This window comes from Micropterus salmoides, unplaced genomic scaffold (genome assembly GCF_014851395.1).
Source record: "Micropterus salmoides isolate LMB-PRFRI ecotype aquatic unplaced genomic scaffold, ASM1485139v1 Ms_hic_scaffold_3, whole genome shotgun sequence".
Lineage (NCBI taxonomy): Eukaryota > Metazoa > Chordata > Actinopteri > Centrarchiformes > Centrarchidae > Micropterus > Micropterus salmoides.
In genome coordinates this window covers 35,617,664-35,637,301 of record NW_024042261.1, presented here as the reverse complement: position 1 = coordinate 35,637,301, position 19,638 = coordinate 35,617,664, and the positions used below count along the sequence as shown (strand labels likewise).

Sequence of the window (19,638 nt, the reverse complement as noted above, 5' to 3'; positions counted from 1 at the left end):
GATCACACAGCAGCTTCTGCTTCAACAGCTTTATTTAGCTTCAGAATACATACAGGATACAGTGTAAAATAAAAGAACAAGCATAACAGTATCTGAAACGCCTTATCTCAGACAATAAAAAGGCACAGAGAACTTTGGAAGAGTGAACATGGTTAAAATAAACATAACACCATTTTAAATTTATTTAGGGTTTATTTGCGTACAGCCAAATAAAACTAATCCTTCACACACCTCAGATGGTGTGCATCACAAATATATCATCAAACACTGCAACTGAAATAAAACGTAAGTCTAGCTTCAGCTCACATGTTTCGGCACAATTAGTAACAAGTTATACAATTAAAATGGAAAAAAACAAAAAAAATGAATTCTAGTGTTTAGGTACATTCATCATTCTAGTAAACTAACTATTAAAAAGGTTTAGCACAAGTGTATAAAAAGACAAATTTGCCACTGAAATAAATGATGCCACTGATACTCGCAAGTTCATTTGTAATTTGGAAGAACACGCATAATGGCAGTGAGATAGATTTCGTTTGTTTTTAAACACGGAAGAAAAGAATAACGGCATAAAACTGTTTACATGTGGTTGATGTTGGCTCAAAGTCAAAGCAGGGCATCGTGGGAGTTCCTGCGCAGGTTTTACATGTGTAAATGATGATAGAAGCACTGAAACAGATTCCATGTGATAAACTTAAAAGCTGGGATGAATTTAATTTAGCTGCTCGGAGAAATACATTTGTTTCAAGGTTTAACCCATTTAATCATCTTCTGCTGATTTCTTTATAGCACCACCAGCTGTTTCCATGAAACAGACAGGCCACCATGACGGTTTCTCACATTAAATCAGAGCTGAAGTGTAAATTTGGAAAGAAAACGAACAACTTTGCAGCATTGGGTTGAGGAAAGCGAACTGCAGCGCCGTCGGCACCTGCCCAACAACACTTCACCCAACAACCCAACGTAAGTGACTGTCCTGCTTTAGCTACAAGCAACAAGGTCACGTTGGACCTCACATCATGGTTACGCAGAGTGAGTTTATATTCGTGTGCGTACATGTTTGTTGTGTGATGTATGTGTGCGCTCAGATTGTTATGTTTGCAGACAAATCCAGGGTCGACTTTCTGGCTTTGGGCGCAGAAGTCAAGCCAACTCTCGGTTGGAAGCAGCTGCTTCAAGTCAAAGGCGAGAGGGGCGGCGACATGTCAGGTGGGCGAGGTATGAATATGTCTCTCATCAGAGCTGAAACAGAGAGAGAAACACTGTTGTAGACGGTTTGACAATCTTTAGAAGTGAGATGACCACTTCCTTACTAACTTACAAAAGGGAAGATTTTGGGTGGAATATCACTTTAAAACCTGCTTTTAACATGTGATCAGGAAGTGTGCATATTAATAAAGGAGTGAATTTACATTATTATTAGTACCTTAATATATATACTGTATTTCATATTTTAAACATGTCTTATGTTGTGATTGAAGTTGCAAATGTTCCTTAAAATTATACCAGTCCTATTCTTTAAAGCTCCATCGCTAACTGAGCACCACAACATGTTATGCTCAGCAGGGTTCGGAGTTAAACCTGCATTAATCTTACCTGCTGTATCACAGAGTCCCTGCATGCCTCCTAAAAGAGGGTCTCTGTCTGTAAGCAGCCGGCTCCGCCCACCTGGTCTAGGGTCCAGGACCAAATCTGATTGGTCAGTTTCCTCAAGACAGCCCTGAACATGGAGTTTAAACAATGATTAAGCAACAAGTCAAGTTGAATTTAAAGCTCTATTTCTTAAATAAGTTAATTTATCATGATACATTCTATGTAAATTGAGTTGTTAGTAAATTCTAATTATTTCAAACCATGTAAATATGATTGAAATATTGACTTTCAGCTGATTCACACTGATCAGGGCTTCAATGTAAAGGTTAATACGCTCTTAGTTTCACTAATAACTGCTGATGTTATCTCTGCCGCTTTCCGTCATTTACAAAGTGAAAATAATGCTGTAAGATGGTTTGGATGAAAGCATCTGTGTAATGCGCTGCAGTGAAAGCTGTAAATCAATTCAAACTAACAAACTGTTTTTTAATCTGACAGTTATTTCTCCTCTTCTCTTCTAAAAGGTCAGACTTTTACATTTTATTATGTCAAATTTTCTTCCTGCAGTTCTCTTTTCTGAAAGTTTATTTCAGGTAAATGTTAAGCATTATTCAAACAGAAAACATGCTTCTTGTCATTCTCTAAAGCACTTTATAAACTGCTGGCTAAACCCATTTTCTTCTTGTTCTTCCTCCCTCCTCTTCCTCCTTCCACTGACCAGTAATCTGTGGGTGAGAAGAAGTTCCTCTTCTATTGGGGAAGCATCTTGTTTCTGTCTCTTGTCCTGAATCCTCAGCTGGGACAGCATCTCCTCGTCCGGGTTATGAGTCCTGAAAGAGATGCAGAAAGAGAATTTTTATGACTTGCATTGTAAACTTTGTACCACCTACTTTACTCTCCTTAAACAGGTAAATGGGTCTTCAATGTAGAAGTGAGCCTGACAAGCTGAATCCAATTTGACCTAGTTTGTCCTGAAGTGGCCACCGTACAGAGGACAATTCCTATTGAGTTAACTAAAAACTTGGCCTGTCCTGTGGCGCCACCCTCAGGACAAACGGTTTCTCACTAGATGTAAAGATCTAAGAACAACATTATTTTCTGGAGTGAAACGAACACTACAGCTTCACATTATCTACTACGGCTCAACTCATATGGGCCTTTCGTACCGTTTCCTGCTCACTGTGACTGCCGGTGTCACAGTTGAGGCTTCAGACAAAAAGGACTGAGGTTTGTCGGCTTCCTCTGGCAAATTGCTGAGGACGGTTAGCTGGAAATCGTCATCCATAGAGATGTATGGAGCCAACATGTCCAGATCCATCCCATCCATGTCCTGAGAAAAGACAGGAAATTAAAGTCAGAGACACAATGGTTCGATGTAACAGTTACACACATGGACAAGATGTCCACGTCTATATTTACTATATCCTTGCAAAAACTTCCAAAGTTGTGCAACAAACTGATCTTCAGTTGTGTTTGACCAAAATTTATCTTTTTCAAAAACATTTTAAATAAAAATTGAACGTTCACTTTTTTTTTTACAGCCATCAGCTCTCTACACATCTGATGGATTATTTAATGTAATTTAAAAAAATTTATTAATCTTACAATTTCAGTTTTTGAGCAGTAATCCTCCCAATTGTGGCAACTACAGGTCACAATATTCCATAAAAAAATGCCATTAAGCAGCTGTTTGTGCAAAAGCTGTTTTTAATGAAATTCTTTTTTTTTTACTTTCAATCTGTATTTTTATAATTTGATTCACCCTAAGGTTTGACAAAGACTCTTTCAAAAATGTTCATCCGAAAAATAAAAAAGACTGTAGCTGGTACAGAGCTGCTCAGCGAACTTGATTGTATTAACCGTGTTTCAGCCTCTCTACTCGTTACCAGTTAGTTTTAAAATTGATTCTAGTATTTTACTGATCACCTTTAAAGCACCTCATAGTTAGTCCCAATTAAACTGCTGAATAGCTGCTCCCCTACGAGCCAGAGCCTCTGGCAGGTCCTGGCTTATAAAATCACTTTTTATAATAGTTTAATTTTTGTATTATTGAATTTTCTTTGCCTCATTCCCTCCTGAAATATTTGAATCCTGGTTTGTAAGACACTTTGTTTTGAAAAGGTTTGTCTCCTCTTACCTCCAGTGTTTCTCCTTTTTTCTGATCCTCATTTGGCCAAATGGCAAAGAACTTCTCCACGTCGCTGGTGTCCATCACAACATCCTCACAGGAGCTCTGAGAGAGAGAAACAGTTAAATCAGACATCGAAACTAATACTTTCCAAGTTTAAAAAAAAGTAAGGCTTGTATTTACCTGGTCAAGATCAGGTGAGGAGGGTGGTGATGATGATGGCGGTGGAGTGATGGGGTTGAAGATGGGTGAGAGGAGCTGTCGCAGCTGTGGAGAGCACAGATCCTGAGGGTGGTCCGGCACAGAGTCTGGACTGGACGGACTGGCAAACGTCAGCTCAACAAAATCTGACAGACAGAAAACGGAAGATTTCAACATTAAATAAAACCAAAAAATACTTTTAAACCAAGCACTGAATTTAAATATTGTACATATTAGTTGCTCTTTAATAATAAAGTCACAAGATGAGCCTCGTGAAAGGACATGTATGAAATATTGTATAACAAAACTTTTTAATTTAATACATAACTTCGCCACATGATTTTATGCAAACTGCCAATTTAATTTGTTCACTTTGGTTTATGACTAAAAACTGTAAAGCTAATGGAGGTTCCTATCAGCCTCAGCTGTATTTACTGCTAAATATTAAACCTTATCATCATTGCTGACATGTTTTTCAAAGCACCTCTGTGCCCCAAAGAGCTGCTAGCAAGGCTGTAGAAAGTAAAACTCCAGACAACATGCTAGTGACTGAACAAAGGAACAACATGTACTTACTGATAATGACCAGATTCAAGAACTAGTTCCCACTAACTGAGGTAAAATAATAAATCACTATTCATCACTGGTGCTCAAGTTAATATAAATATCTTTGGCTTGGCTCACCTCCTGTCAGCGGCACAATGGCGTCTCCGGCCTCCGGAGCCAACTGGAGGAGCTCCTCCGGCTGCTCCTTCAGTTTGAAGAAGAGCTCTTCTGCGCTGCTGGAATTCGAACATTCGTCATCAGCCTGACTGGAGCTGGTTAGACACTCACTGTCAGGGTCAGAGTCACAGATGTCAGAAGTCCCACAATCCTCCGATGCAAGCGCTGTTGAGTGGGGTTCAGTCTTGCCACAACGGATCTGCTCAATGGAGAAAACAACGTCCGGCTGCTCCACGGCGCTGCAGAGGAAGACGATGTTGGAGGTAAGAAAGAATAAGGAGTAGTTTGTATTTACCACATCATTGCATGTTAACCCTACACTACATCCTTTCTCACATCTTCTGTTACCCTAAAAACACCAGCTCTGACCTGGCTTGTGTTGTGACGTGTCATCGCTGCTTTTTAAAGTACCTGAGTATGAAGTTGAGGCAGACGATGGCCTCTGGCTGCGACGTCTTGCTGTTGTAGATGATAGTCGCCTGGGTCTCCGCCCAGACGAAGCCGCCGCTGTTCACCAGGAAACGGTAGTGGCTGGTGCTGACCTGACCTTTGCTCAGCACTACAGAGTGTGGACAGACAGAAATAAGATAGGTGAAAAGGGGTGGTCATGAAGGATGGAAGTTTGTTAACAGACTTATACCAACACAAAAACTTATATTTTAACTTCTAAGAAAAGATTTTATAGATTCCTTTGTGGGCTTAAAAAAAATCTACAATTCTGGACACAAGATAATTGCTGAAAAAGCTCAAACATGCAAAATTTCTTAGAGCAGACAATATTCAACATGTTTTAATGATACATTTTGTGTTTCGAAAGTAGGTCTACATGTTTAAATAAAATAATAATACTGTTTTCAGGCAGCTTCTGTGGACAAGTGAAGTTAAAATGAGTAGAACAACACAACTTTGTGATCACTGTTATGTACAGTGTCTTTTTTCTGGTATAGTACACACACACACACACACAAACTCACATATGTGCAGCCATTTGTTCATCTGATTAGAGTCGAGTGCATGATGAAACTCAAAGGCTGAGCGGCCAATCAGATCGTCGGGTTTGTATCCCACCAACTCTGTCACCCTGGAAACAGGAAGATTGAAGAAAAGCAACAGAAGAATTAAAAATTCAAGAGATTTCTTTTCCCATCTCGCTTTTCTCTCTTTGTGATTTCCCCCCCTCAAAGCAGAACCTCTCTTTTCTCTGAGGTCAAAGGTCAGTCAGTTTATCCTACCTGCCCTCGCAGTGTGTGAAGCACAGGTCCATGCTGTGGCGGGTGAGAAAGGTGCAGGTGTCCAGAGGGAACTCCACGCTGGACGGGTGAGGGATGGGCTCACACAGCAAGGTCATCACTCTGGCTGCAGGGGGCGACGTGGAGCTGCCGGCAAATGGGCGCATGTGACCTGTGCAGTGGAGAACCTGCAGAAACAGGAACACAATTCATTTTAAGTTTGAGGGCAGAGCATTGTTTCAAGGTTTACAAACCACTTCAGTATCAATTTCAACGTAATGCTTTTTTTATACTAAACTTACTGAGAACAAAAGATATTTTTGTAAAGCCACATGCATTAACTGCAGCAGTGTTTAATGTTGTCGTAACACTAACCATCATACTAGAACTTTGCCTAAATAATAAATGTACTCAATAAGTATCTGATCAAAGAATTTTTTAAAGCTGGGGTAGGAAATGTTGGAGAAACTAGCAGGAGACAGCTAGATTTTACAAGTATCCAACCTAAACTAGATCCTTACGCGCTCCCTCCGAAACATGTTTTCACGCACAGGCAGAGTGCACAGAATTAGGCTTATCACAGTCTTGCAACAGCCACAGATACCAGGTTTTTTTCTTGTGTGTGTCAGACCATCTGATTTATTGATTATAAAGAGAATTTTAAACAAATTAAATAAAATGCCTCCCCCAGTTTTAAGTCAAAGTCATATCAAGTCTTCATAGTCAAAATGCAAGTCAAGTCTTCCAGGTCTCTGCACGCTGACCATTAAAACAATTAAGGCTCTGCAAAGCATGCCTATCACTGTTTTATTTCATTATTATTGTTTCAGAAGTTTACCAGGCAAAAATTGTGACTTTATAGCAACTACAGGGAACATTTTATTTTGAGTTCATTCTGAGTTTTCACCACCTCGTGTCATAAAGATGTAGATATGGTTATTGCGAGCATTTGTTTTGGAAGAGAGATGTTTGCAGGATGCATAGCGATGAGGTAATGCATCCATTTGTGGATATGTAAGATTAATAATTTGACTATATAGTTACTGTAATTATCATGTAATCATCCGTAGATCATTTTGTCTGAGTCGTAGTGACAAGCATTCAGAAAGTATATATATATATATATATATATATATATATATATATATATATATATATATCCTAAAAACTATTTGTAGTTGCTTCAATGGTTTTATTTTCAGGTCAAGTTGAGAGTTCAGACAAGTAGCCAAGTAGGTCATGAGCATTTTTATCACTTGAGTGATACTTGAGTCCAAAGACCCAGTCTACAGCTCTGCTGCCATGAGATATCTTGAAAGAACACCCAGACTGTTTTCATTACAATTAGAAAACATATTGTTCCTTTATCCTGTAATAAACTATCAATAAACACAGACTAGACATCTGATGCTCTGTTGTGGGAGCATGAGTGAGTGTTGTATAATAAGTGTGTGTGGATGTGTGTTTCATAAACAACTGTGTACTCCGTGCAGTTTGAAAGGAACAGGGCCGACTGCCAGAGATGATGGGACCTACTCATATCTCTTTCAGGCTGGACTTCAGCCCTGTGTGTATGTGTGTCCTCAGAGCAGCTGCTCTTGGCTGGACAGAGCGGTCCACACTTGACTTGAGCACTGAGATAACTTTGTGTGTGTTTGCACGTGATTCATCTGTGTTAATTCATCTCTGCACCTTCCAGGAGGCAGACTTGATGTTGACAGTGCGCCCCCTGCTGGTCAGAGTGCTCTTCATTCTCAGGAAGAAGTTCCTCTCACTCGGCTGTTCTGTCAACAGTTTCTTGCTCAAACCTGAAAGCAACAGACACGTACAGAAGTTTATTAACACCAAGTTCTTTGCGTTTGGTTTCCAAACCAACACATTTGATTCATAAAGTATCTGAACTATTTTTATAGATTGATCAAAAGCACAGCTGGTAACGCCACTGCTAATGCTTTTTCACAAAACATCCCTCTTCTGTATTGAAATGCCTATAGTGACAGAGGATGATATAACCGATATATCTGACATTAAGTAATTACAATGCATGCTGATGATTTAGCACGCTAACTAGCATAATCTCAAACAGCAGCACAAAAACAGCACATGCATTAAATACTGGAGGAGACCAAACTCCCAAAAAAGTGTGTGTTTGTTTAACATTTACACACGTCAAAGCTTTATGTTACATTTCCTGTTGTACACTGTCTCATTGTAATAACGAAGGCAATAACAAGCGCCTGACCTGGACGTGGAGTCAGCAGGTCTCGGAGCTCCTCCTGATCACAGGGATGAACAAAGTCGTAAATACTCTGACCCAGCAGCTCCAGCTGTACACAGCAAAAGACAACAACAAATGTCAGTAACAAACAAAAATAGATGCATTGGTTTGAGATTGGAAAGCTTGCTGCATCCATTTTAAAAGTTCAAATCAATAAAGATTCATTGATATCACATTCTTTTAGTTTAAATACTATTCTTTATGTATTTTGTGTGACTGGTGCCTTGTTTAAAGGTTTATATGTGTTCATTTTCCTCTGTATTGCAATTTACCATAGTGTTGTTAAATAAAGAAAAAATCAAATAAATGATTGGCAGAGGTGTTTGTTTGATTAAATCATTACAGCTTCATGTCACTCCTGTGTGCATCTCATCATAACCTAGATGAGCTTCAACGATACACTTGATCTCCAACAGAGCTAAGAATAGATTTAAGGGATGTCTCTGCTCTCCATCCTGCTCGAGTTACTCGGAATAAGTCACATACTCTCCCAGAGGCTTACAGTAAAAGCACCTACGTCGATTAAAGAAACAGAACCAGTGTACTAAAATCTAAATCTAAAGAGTAGTTTAGAGAAACGATATATATTTTCAATACAGAATAAAAAAAAAACATTTTTAGGTATTTTTCCTTGTAAAACACGTGCTTCTACTTCTTAGTCACAGTTAAAATGATAATTCCTCACATCTGCTACAGTTTTTTGTGAACACTACCACTGGCTGATAAGATGGAAAATCACTTTTTGATGCTGACTTATCACAAGACTGTCACACTCAACAGCAGCTGAACCGGACACATGAATGAGGAACGGAGGCCAGCAGGTTTGAAATGATGTGGAAAAGCTTAATATGAAAGCAGATTTACTGTGAAGTAAATACTTTTCTTTTTTGTTCACATGTACCTGAGTGATGCCGATGTGGCTGCTGACGTTTTCCGTCAGGTAGATCATGTCTCCCTCCTCAGTCATCACCATGATGAAACCAGCCAGTGCCTGAGGGTAGAAAACGTCCATTGGATCCTCCTCTCCTCCTCCTCCTCCTCCTCCTCTCCTTCTCGTCCTCTTCAGAATCCTCTTTCTTATTCTCACATGCTATAAAAACAACAAGGTGATGACTATGGAACATCCTTGGTTAAAACGTGTGTCTGACGACCATCTGAAGATGTGCTTCTTACCGGGTTGAAGGAGACGGCGCACCCGCAGAAAGCTGAGGGCGATTCTCATGATGGCGGATTTGTCCAGGTGGGTTGTGACTCGGCGAGGAAGCGGCAGAGTGTGGGCGAGCTCATAAAACACCTCCGTCTCTTGACTCCGCCTACATCTGGCAGCATCACGAGAACGCAGCTTCCTCTGCTCGGAACTGGTACTACAGGAGGAGGAGAGGGAAAAACAGAAGGATAGGACATGATTAATAGAGATGAAAACAGGGACAGGAGAAGAGGAAGGAGGTAAAAGAGGAAAACAAAAAGAGGTAAAATGTTTAGGAAGGACACAAATCAGATGACACAACAAAACGGAAATGAGAGGAGGAGAAAAGACATGAAGAAGAGAAAAAAATGTGGGAAAGTGGGACAAAAAAAGAAAAAAAGAAGTCAGTGGTGAGTCCAGGATTTCACAAAGATCACGTCACACACTCCTCACTTCATGTCTCAGCGTTGTTAAAATTTTTCTCAGAGCTCTACAACACAGTTCAGATCCCCTCACACCAGATGCTTCTCTTTAATTTGACACAGAACTAAATTTCAGCTATTCCAGTTCAGTAATCAGGTAAAGAAAAAGAAAGACATTTATATGCACCGTTTCGTACTAACTTACACTAAATGAGAAATTGAACTTGCAATCTTACACCTTAAGGTTCTGCTGCTGCTTCAATCTATAGTTTCTGCTTTCTCAAATTGTGACTTCTGTCAACCTCTCTGACAAAATGTTGTTTTTATAACGATTTTAATAAGTTTCTTTTCAAATCAAAAAGTCACATCAACTACCAAGGAACAGAGAAAACCCTCTTTCTGCACTACGATTTAGATTTTCAGATATATGATTTGCCTTAATTTCAGTTCCTGCTAGTTCACTGCTCAAGTTTGGTGCTAAGAGGAGTTCAGGTCAGCCAAGTGAACTGCAACAATCCAACAAATATGTGATACACTCATTACAAATACTTTATGCTATGATCAATATGTCTGATAACTTCACATCATTGCCCTTTCAAAGTCTCATTTAAAGTCTGGAATCTTTAAATGGAGTCTGTGAAGAATGTTATCTCCTGATCCCAGGGGCCCTCTAACGTCCTTCTGGGACTTGATGGAATCCACTTTAGGAACCACAGTAGTGCTCTTCTCCTCAGCCCTCTGTAACTTAATCTCTGGTGTTTTCCAAAGGGGGCGAGACATGGAGGCCTCTGCCTCTTCATATGGATGATCATGGCCAGAGAGTTTAGCTCTGTAAACATTCCTGGATGTTTTTTTTTTGTGTGTGGGAAGAGAAGTGATAACAAAAATAGTGAAAAATGTCCTAAACTGAAGGGAACAGAATGTTATTTATTTCTGCCACTGGGAGACTGGGAGGCTGTCCAGAGCCTCCCAGTCTCCCAGTCCCTCCCTCCCTGCCTACCCGATCTGGCCTAAACCAAAAGACGTGCTGACGAGACAAAAGCAGGGTTTCATTTCTCTACAGTGTGTAGATATGCAATCACATCAAATCAGACACAGGAACAGCATCAATATGTTCCTTCTTGAAATGACCTCACACACAACTAACTTCTGCCCTTTCAAATACTTTCAGCACACTGCAACAGCAACAAAAGGTATCAAGTGCTGTAAAATGAAATTAAGAAACTAATAATCAACAACAATAAAAAAGAAGATTATATGTATTACCACCCAGAGCTCAGTGTGGCTGACTCTTGCACATTTTATGAATCAAATTGGACTCTAAATATATATTATTATACATACTGCAGCACAACACAAAGGACACAACACAAGACTCCAGCCGGATGCCAGCTCAAAAATAACTTCTCAGCAGTGACAGTGACAGCTGACAAAGCAGAGATACAATTTAAACATATAGTATATTATTAAAACAAAATAGTACAACATAATTCAATAATGTCTGACCTTGCTAAGCATTAGCATGCCTTTATACAACGGCCTCAGAGAATCACACTTAAAGGCGATGATGATATGATAAAGATGTTGAAAAAACATAAATTATAGTATGGTTATAATAGTGATAATCCACTTTCACAAACACAGTGATTAGCAAAAATAATGCACTTCACCAGCTCGACTGAGATATCCATCAGTGTTAGCTTATTTATGTGCATCAGTTTCCTATTTTAAGACTATTTGTTCTGTGTTTGTTAAAAATAATTACTATGGGACGATATAATGTTATCAGATTTTTTTAAACTCCTGAGTATTGATACCTTTTTATCTGTAGCACTCCACAGAATAGAACTGCATATAATCTCTGATCCACAATCTCCAGTCCAAACTATAACTTTTAGTATTATATTTGAATTTATATCAACAAAATATGACAATTTTTGTTTCTCCATGCTAAAGTTCTATTGCTGCAAAACTTATTGCACAACTGTTTGTCTGGATCCCGCCTTTGTTGCACTTCCAAAAAGTTTTTTCAGTTTTTCCCCTTTGAAAAAGTTTTTTTGTGGCATTTTTTGTTGTCCCAGCGGGTCTCAGTGACTTCTTTACACCACTTTGTGTCACATTCAGTCAGAAATGGACAAAATATAGCAACTATCTTATCTTAAATTACAGTAGGAGAAGGAACCTGAACAGCTTGCAGGTTTCCTGCACATTAGGAACCTGAACAGCTTGCAGGTTTCCTGCACATTAGAACCTGAACAGCTTGCAGGTTTCCTGCACACTCTGAATTTATCTGAAATTATATCTGACTTGTTCACAGGCAGAAAGCCATCATCTGTTATTGTTTAACCTGTTAAGAGTGAAAACGTGTAGTCAAATAAAACACCATTCAGTGGTGTTGCCACAGTATGTGAACTCTATCCTAGTATTCAGACGATAGGACACAATGTTCCTGCCAAGTGAAAAAGACCTCGACACACCCTCCCCGTTCTCATCCAATATGACAGGTAGTTTTAACAGCTAAACCACCTGTAATGCTGACAATCTCTGCAAGAGTATTTGAAGTGGGATTAATGAAGTTTGTTAAACACACACATGTTGTTGGTGCTGCTCCCTCAGTGGATGATACAGTAAATCTGTTAAGACTGAATTTCACTTACTGCACAAAGAGGCAGCAGAGGTTTCCAGAACGTTTCTTTTTTTTACTGAAGCTATAAACACAAAGGGGGGCAGATCTATTACAACATACTCATCCACAATGTGGTTTTTGTACAAAGTTTAGAAACATGCACACACATTTGTACAATCTGTGTGTCACAGCAACTGTCTCAGAGCTGCCAAGGTATTTCTCACTGGGAGGAATAGCACTTTTTTTCAGACAGTCACTTTATCTGCCAAGCCCTTACAAAGACACATTATTGGAAAAGTAGAGAAAATTATATAAATCACACTCACTGTACAAAAGACGGTTTGGTTTGTTTCTTACTGGTGCTGGGAAAGATTCATTGTTTTTTAAGATCACAAAGTGGACTTGAAGAACTTCTTTCTAGAAAGAAGTTCTCCAAGTCCAGTTGCCCTTGATTTTAACCTTCCTTGGATAACTACGACCTGTATGACTGAGAACCCTCACAGACAGAAAGAAGATCTGTTTAATTTTTCTTCCATTTTAGCAAAGTGTTCAGTGCAGAAAATGTGATGTTTTTGCATCACGTTTCCCAGAGATCACCTGTCAATCAAACAGTGTGGGCTGGACTGCGGCATGATTTCTTGGATTTTCTCTTATGTTTTTGGTTTATGTAGAAGGCACGCTTTTTAACTACTCACTCAAAAACTTTCAAAACAATCTTTGCCATTAAAATGTTTCTTTATCCACATTCCTAGAGGAGTCTTTAGCTGTAAGTGTTGTTAAATGACCCCGTGGGTCAGAACTTTTTGATGGTCTTGACCGAATTTGTACTCAGTCTTGTCTCGGTCTCGGACATTGAGGACTCGGACCAGTCAAGACCATAACTTTGGGAATATCAATAAATTGCTTTTGCATTGTCTATTATTTATTTGTTAACATACTAACTTTCATTGGATGTAAAACGTATTGCTTCAAATGCAACCAATAACCCCAATTTAAATGTGTTGTTCCTGTTAACGACTGTCCTCCCTCCCCGCGATGGTAAACATGGAAAAAGAGTGTTGAATAAACATGCTTACGTTGATTTCAGCTCTTATTGTTTGTATGTGGAAGTTTTAATGGGAATGTGGATCTTTCAGATCAATCTGAGAAGCACCTGTGATCTCGCGTCATGTAATGTGGGGAACTGGTCTTGGTTATGACACGGACTCGCCCTCCCTCTGTCTTGGTCTCGACTTGGTCTCAGCCCCTAAAAGTCTTGGTCTTGTCTCGGTCTAGATAAACTCTGGTCTTGACTTGGTCTCGGTTTGGGCGGTCTTGACTACAACACTAGTCAGAGCAGTATCTTTCAAAGAAATGGATGGATGAACAGACATTATAGTATATAGTTTAGTAAACTGGGTCTATACACAGCAAATTTGAACAAATTCTGGTCTGACTGACCAATTAAAATAGATAAGTTGTCTCCACATTTTTAATTCAACCAAAGATTTTGTTTTCTGCAAGCGGATTTACAAGACTACAGACTTTATTTCTATCCCAACTGGCTTCCACAAAGCGGTCGCTAGTCTTGGTGGGATCCACAAAAAAAATTAACAACATATTGATACTGTATGATTTTAAGTCATCTGTGTATCAATAAAGTCTGTGTACCAAGGATAAGAAACTATTATTATTAGTGAGAGTACTAGTCTTCTCAGGGAGACCTATCAGCAGAACATCTGTCAACATCTTCGGTGTAAATAAATACCGTAGGAGCCACAACATTACTAATAGTTTATAGAAAAAAGGTCACGTGTGCATTTTTGATACCCAACATGCAGGCAGCTTCTGACACAATATCTCAAGTCAAATTTATTTTTACATTTGAGGATCTGAATACATCTGAGGGGCAGCAGAGCTGAACGGACACACACACACACACACACACACACACACGTAGGCAGCCCTCAAAACAGAGATATGACCACCATTATACCCACATACTTTAATGCCAAGACGAATGCTGGCCCGCAGACACACCCGCATAAACAAAATTACAAACTCACGTCATCCAGTCAAGCTGAGATAATAACGACTTCATTATGTCTCCTTGGGTGACGTCTCTTCAGGAAAAACAAACAGACAAAGCCCACTTGACTCTTTATACATCAAAAGGCTTTCACCAAATATCTTCGGGGGCTGCCCCAGGAATGTTTTGTTTGGTTGAACAGTGGTAGCCAACCTGGGGGTCATCAAACCCCAAAAGGGGTCATGACATAATTTGAAGGGGTCATGAAATGATTTAACACGGTTGGAAAGAAGAAAAAAAAAAAAAAACAACACTTTCTTTTTTCAGACTTTCTTATAGTCTTCCCCTGTTCTTGTGAATTACGAAATAATTTTTACTCTTCAGGGACCATTTCTGTATTATTTGGATAAATTGAACCATATTTGGGTTTAGTCAACAAGTGTGAGGAGAGAATCACTTCAGTACGTGTGATGGATTGTCTGGTTTCCATTATGTGGAGCTGGAATGCCATTGACTTCCATCTTTTTTATTCCTTTGACATAAGTTTCCTTGTGAGCAGAAACCATGACGTTCTAACTTTTTGGAATTTTAGTTGTGTTATTTTTTTTATACACAGCTACTGCTGTGTAGTACTGTACTACTACTGCTAATGCTACAGCTAATAGTTCTACTATTGTTAATACTACTGCTACTAATACTTCGGTTTACAGTAATACTACTACTGTTAAGAGAAAGATAAGGAAGTATTTATTTTGCACAAAGTATGTTACAATTCTATTTATAGACTCATTGATCAATCAAGAAAATAATTCCCAGATTACTGGATAATGAAAATATTTGTAAGATGCAGCCCTAATTCAGATGTTGGGTAACTATGCTACAAATATTAAACATGACCAGAAAATAAAAATTGAAACTGCATCACACTGCAAGAAGGAGATAACTACTAGTAGTAGTACTGTTAATAATACTGCTGCTAATAATGATCTGTCAAACACATACGATCTTACACTCACTCTAACACAGCAACAAATAGTCGGCCAGCTGGGTGGATCATTAGAGAACAGAGTGTACTCAGAGAGCAGAGGTGCACTTTGGCGACCGCTTCTTATTGCTTTATGTGAGTGTGTGTGCGCGCACTGGAAAACAAACCATGGTTACTGAGTGTAAGCAGTTGTGCATTAGCAAAGGCAGTCCCGTGATAGTGTACGAGAAGGGAAACAAACCCACGCACACGCCAATTAAAAAGGACATTTAGGCAAAGACACGCCTTCAGCTTCTTTAACACACACGCACGCAAACACACATACACACCTCATTTAGAGAGAACACAATGTCCTCTACTGTCCTCAACTAGAGTCAGAGAGAGAGAGAGAGAGAGAGAGAGAGAGAGAGAGAGAGAGAGAGAGAGAGAGAGAGAGAGAGAGAGAGAGAGCTTCAGTGTGCCACAAGGTTTAAAAGTGAAAGGAACAGAAAGAGAACGTACAGCACAGTAGATGAACAAGGAAGGAAGCTAAAGTACAAGAGAGAAGGAAATGTTTGAGGAACACACACACACACACACACCGGACATCTCATAACCCTCTTGACATGCTTATTACACTCCGAGTAACAAATCACGCTCGGCCTCGTTTGGTTTGGAACACACTGTTCACCAAAACAAAGACTGTTGCAACTGTGGGAGGAGAGCGTGACTGCACGCAGTGCACTGCTGCTTTCACACACACATAAACAAACACGACCTCACGTTTCTTTTCCTACTGACACTGGCTTGTGGACGACAATGATACCAGTGTATTTTAGATCAAATTTGCCAACATCAACAATTTCAAGGTTCACATGAGCTGCAAAACAATAATGCATTTTCGTTATTTTTACAATATTTTTTCCTAGAATAAAGTTAAATACACATCTGTAAGTATCGATGACATCGAAGGACACTAAAATGTCTCACTGAAGTCAGATCCGTCTCAAAGTCACTCTCTAGTGTTATCATTTTACATTTATAGTAATTTTTAAAGCACATATGCCAAACATCTCAGTCCAGCTTCTACATTGTCAAGATTTGCAGCTTATTTTTGTGTTATGTGATATTAAACTGAATATGAGTTTTGGACTATTGGTCAGACAAAAACAACATCTGATGACGTCACCTTGGCCTGTGGAAAATTGTGACGGGCATTCTGACATTTAATAGATCAAAAGAAAGAAAACAATCTGTAGACTACCTGACCTGATAATTAAAATTATCATTATGTACAATAGTTGCAGCCCTAACGGACCCTGCTTAGGAAGTTTTGCAGTCACTGGTAAATCAATATGGATGTTGAAGTCTGAAATTAGTAGACAGGAAGATATCAGTTTAACTTCAGTATTCTTGTTTCTTGCTCCCACTAATGTTGAAATGCACACACATTCATGCTCCATCACATGTTTAGTAGTTTCATTGCTGATCTATGAACACTTGGTCACAAACATCTCTTGTTAAAATCTGAACCTGATAAAAGTTGAACATAAGATCTGGCCTAGACTCTTCCTAAACTCAGGTACTCAGGTATCAGATTGGAAATCGTATTGAAACATTTCAGAAGTTACCTCGCTGTAGTGGCTGTCGCAACCATTGGCTGGAAAGTGCAAAAACAGATGATGGAGGAGGCAGAAGACGGTTGGAGCTTTTAACTTTTAAACGTTTTAAGTGTTTTTTAAGGAAGATTTCTACAAAAAAGCGGGGCTGCAGCTTATGACTATTGTTTTTATCAAATAATCAATTTTGTTAATCGTTTCCTGAAGCCAAAGGAGACGTCTTCAGATTCCTTGTTTTGTCGGAACAACAGTCCAAACCAAAAGATATACAGTTTACTATTAGAGTACAAACAGACAAATAAAAGCTGAAAATATAATCACATCTGAGAAGTTGTAATCAGCACTTCAAGTCAAGTCAAAAAAACTTAATTATCCCACCTGAGGAAATTTGGTTGCAGCCATGCCAACACATTAGTAATAAAAAACATAATCAAATAATGCCACAATATAGGCACATCACAGGGACTAATGGTGAAAACGTGAGATGGATTCAGATGAAGACAAAAAAACAGCCTAATTACATTATGTGCGTCGGTGCAGAGATCACATGTGCAAATTCAGGCTACTAACTGCCCTGAAAACAAAAGAGGCGTTGTATCTTTTGTCCCATCTACGGCCTGAAGGTAGGAGCGTAAACTCCCTCTGAAGTGGGTTATCAGGACAGTCCAGTATGACCTGAGCCTTGCCGCTTTGCAGAGGTCAGAGAGCTGCAGCTGACTCACTCCAATTACTTTATTGACCACTCTCTGACAAGCTGGCCGAGAATATTCTTGCTGGCCAGATTCAGTTTCCCAAATCAAGCCACAATGCAAAAGGACAGAAGAGACTCAGTGAAATTTCTAACAGAGTCGTCATTCAGCAATCGTACGGCTTTTTGTGTTGTTGTCTAATTAAATACAAAAACATTTTATCTCGTTTTCTCTTATGCATTGAAAACATATGAAAAACAACTGACTGCATGCATCAAGCTGCACAGTATTTTATGTATGGTTACACCCCCCACCCCCCCTGACCTCAGCAGCCAGGTCAGGTATGTGCAAGTTGTTTGGACAGGAAGAAGTAAGTCCACCCCTACAGCTATTTCCAGCTTCAGTGTTTGCATGAGACACTGGTGGTTCTGGTTTAAAACTGGCTCTAAGCCCAAAGATGGACATCTATACCGTAAATCAACATGGCAGCAGGGCTGTATGAGCTTACATCAAACGAAAGCCCGAAAACTGCAAAAGGGTTAATCTGTGAAGCTCACCAGCCACTAGAATAGTTCACTCATAAACTAACTTCAGTCTTCCTATTTTCAGACTTTGTCCTCTCTGGCCACCATACAGTACAACAAAACAATGTTTCTGTATCAAATGGATCCCACTGAGAGGCAGGCTCTTACTAGACATAAAGGAACATGCATTTACATGCTGTATTATAATGTGGCACCAGATATTATTAACATTAGAAAACCACATTATTGCATCTTTTGGCTTCGACTATTTTGCCATGCTAAGAGATACTCAGACAGCAGAGAGGAAGTACTGTTCTTGCTCTCTCTGCATGTTTTGAGATGGTACTGCATTTTTAACGGCATCTTTAATTATAATGAATGTATTAATGCTACACAAAGTCACAAGAACATGAACATGAACATGCAGCTGCAGCAAAAGTCCGTAACAGCTGGACATAATAAAAACATAAATAATATGAAATATGGGTCAGTGAAGCCATGAAGCAACAACCCGCTGTCTGTTGCTGCAGTAATGATCAGTCTGAGTCATGAACAAAGGCTGCTGTGGACTTATGACCAGCTATAATAACAACACAGGACGCTTTACAGAGATCACAGCAGCACGATGCCGAGATATTAAACGAATATCACATCTGATTAAAAAAATATACCAGAAATGATATTCTCTTCACTATGAACGCACTATAGAGAACCACAAACAAACCCATGTTTATGGGTAATCGTGTATTTAAAATAAGACTTCACACTCAAAATTAGTATTTGGATCAGAGATTAGGCACTGAAAGACAAGAACGGATGTATTTATCTCTGAGCTGGCGGTGTGAAAGCGACAGTGATGTGTCGCGCTGTTTATCGCTGTGATCTTCAGCCTGTTTTTTATGGCTCACTCATGTCGGAAAGTTGCAGTGGAACAAACGATGCGACTCGCAAGACGACTCGGAATAAAAAGACTTAAATTAAATGTGTATTTAAATAAATCAGCCTTACCGTTTGACCGCGACGGTGTCCTCTTTCTCCTCCATGTTCAAACTGGAAGGCCGAGCTGCGATTCGGCTTCTTATTGTTGTTTATTCTGGCACAAGACCGGAGAGCCTGTAGCATCAGCTGTGTCAAAGTGGCAACTGCAAGAACACGCTGTTTCCGTTCATTCTTTTCAGAATAAAAGTCTTCTCCTACTTAATACTAGAATGCGTTTGAAGGTCCTTGTCGATATGTGTTTTTCAAGACTTGCGCCTGATTATTTATCCAAGTACATTTACTTAAGTAGTGTAATTAAGTACAGATAATTTAGAACTTGTAGTTTACTTGAGTTTTTATGTTACTATATTATTCAAAAGGTAGAAGTAAACAAATTTGTACTTCAGTAAAAGTACAAAAGTACCTGATTTTAACAATACTTAAGTATCAGAAATAAAAGTATTCAATTT

At 39.2% G+C, this 19,638-nt stretch overlaps 1 protein-coding gene across 1 annotated transcript; it reads right to left on the bottom strand.

The window, feature by feature from the left end:
- Positions 1-14: 14 nt before the first annotated feature.
- hif1al (hypoxia inducible factor 1 subunit alpha, like) lies at positions 15-19,333 on the bottom strand. The gene is given in 16 exon segments (XM_038693142.1): positions 15-1,242; positions 1,597-1,720; positions 2,312-2,423; positions 2,760-2,923; positions 3,731-3,826; positions 3,905-4,068; positions 4,607-4,884; positions 5,057-5,204; positions 5,620-5,726; positions 5,878-6,062; positions 7,567-7,682; positions 8,117-8,201; positions 9,054-9,175; positions 9,178-9,210; positions 9,326-9,516; positions 19,199-19,333. Coding segments are annotated over 16 exon segments (2,028 nt in total). The 5' UTR covers positions 19,234-19,333; the 3' UTR covers positions 15-1,174.
- Between the last annotated feature and the right edge of the window lie 305 nt (positions 19,334-19,638).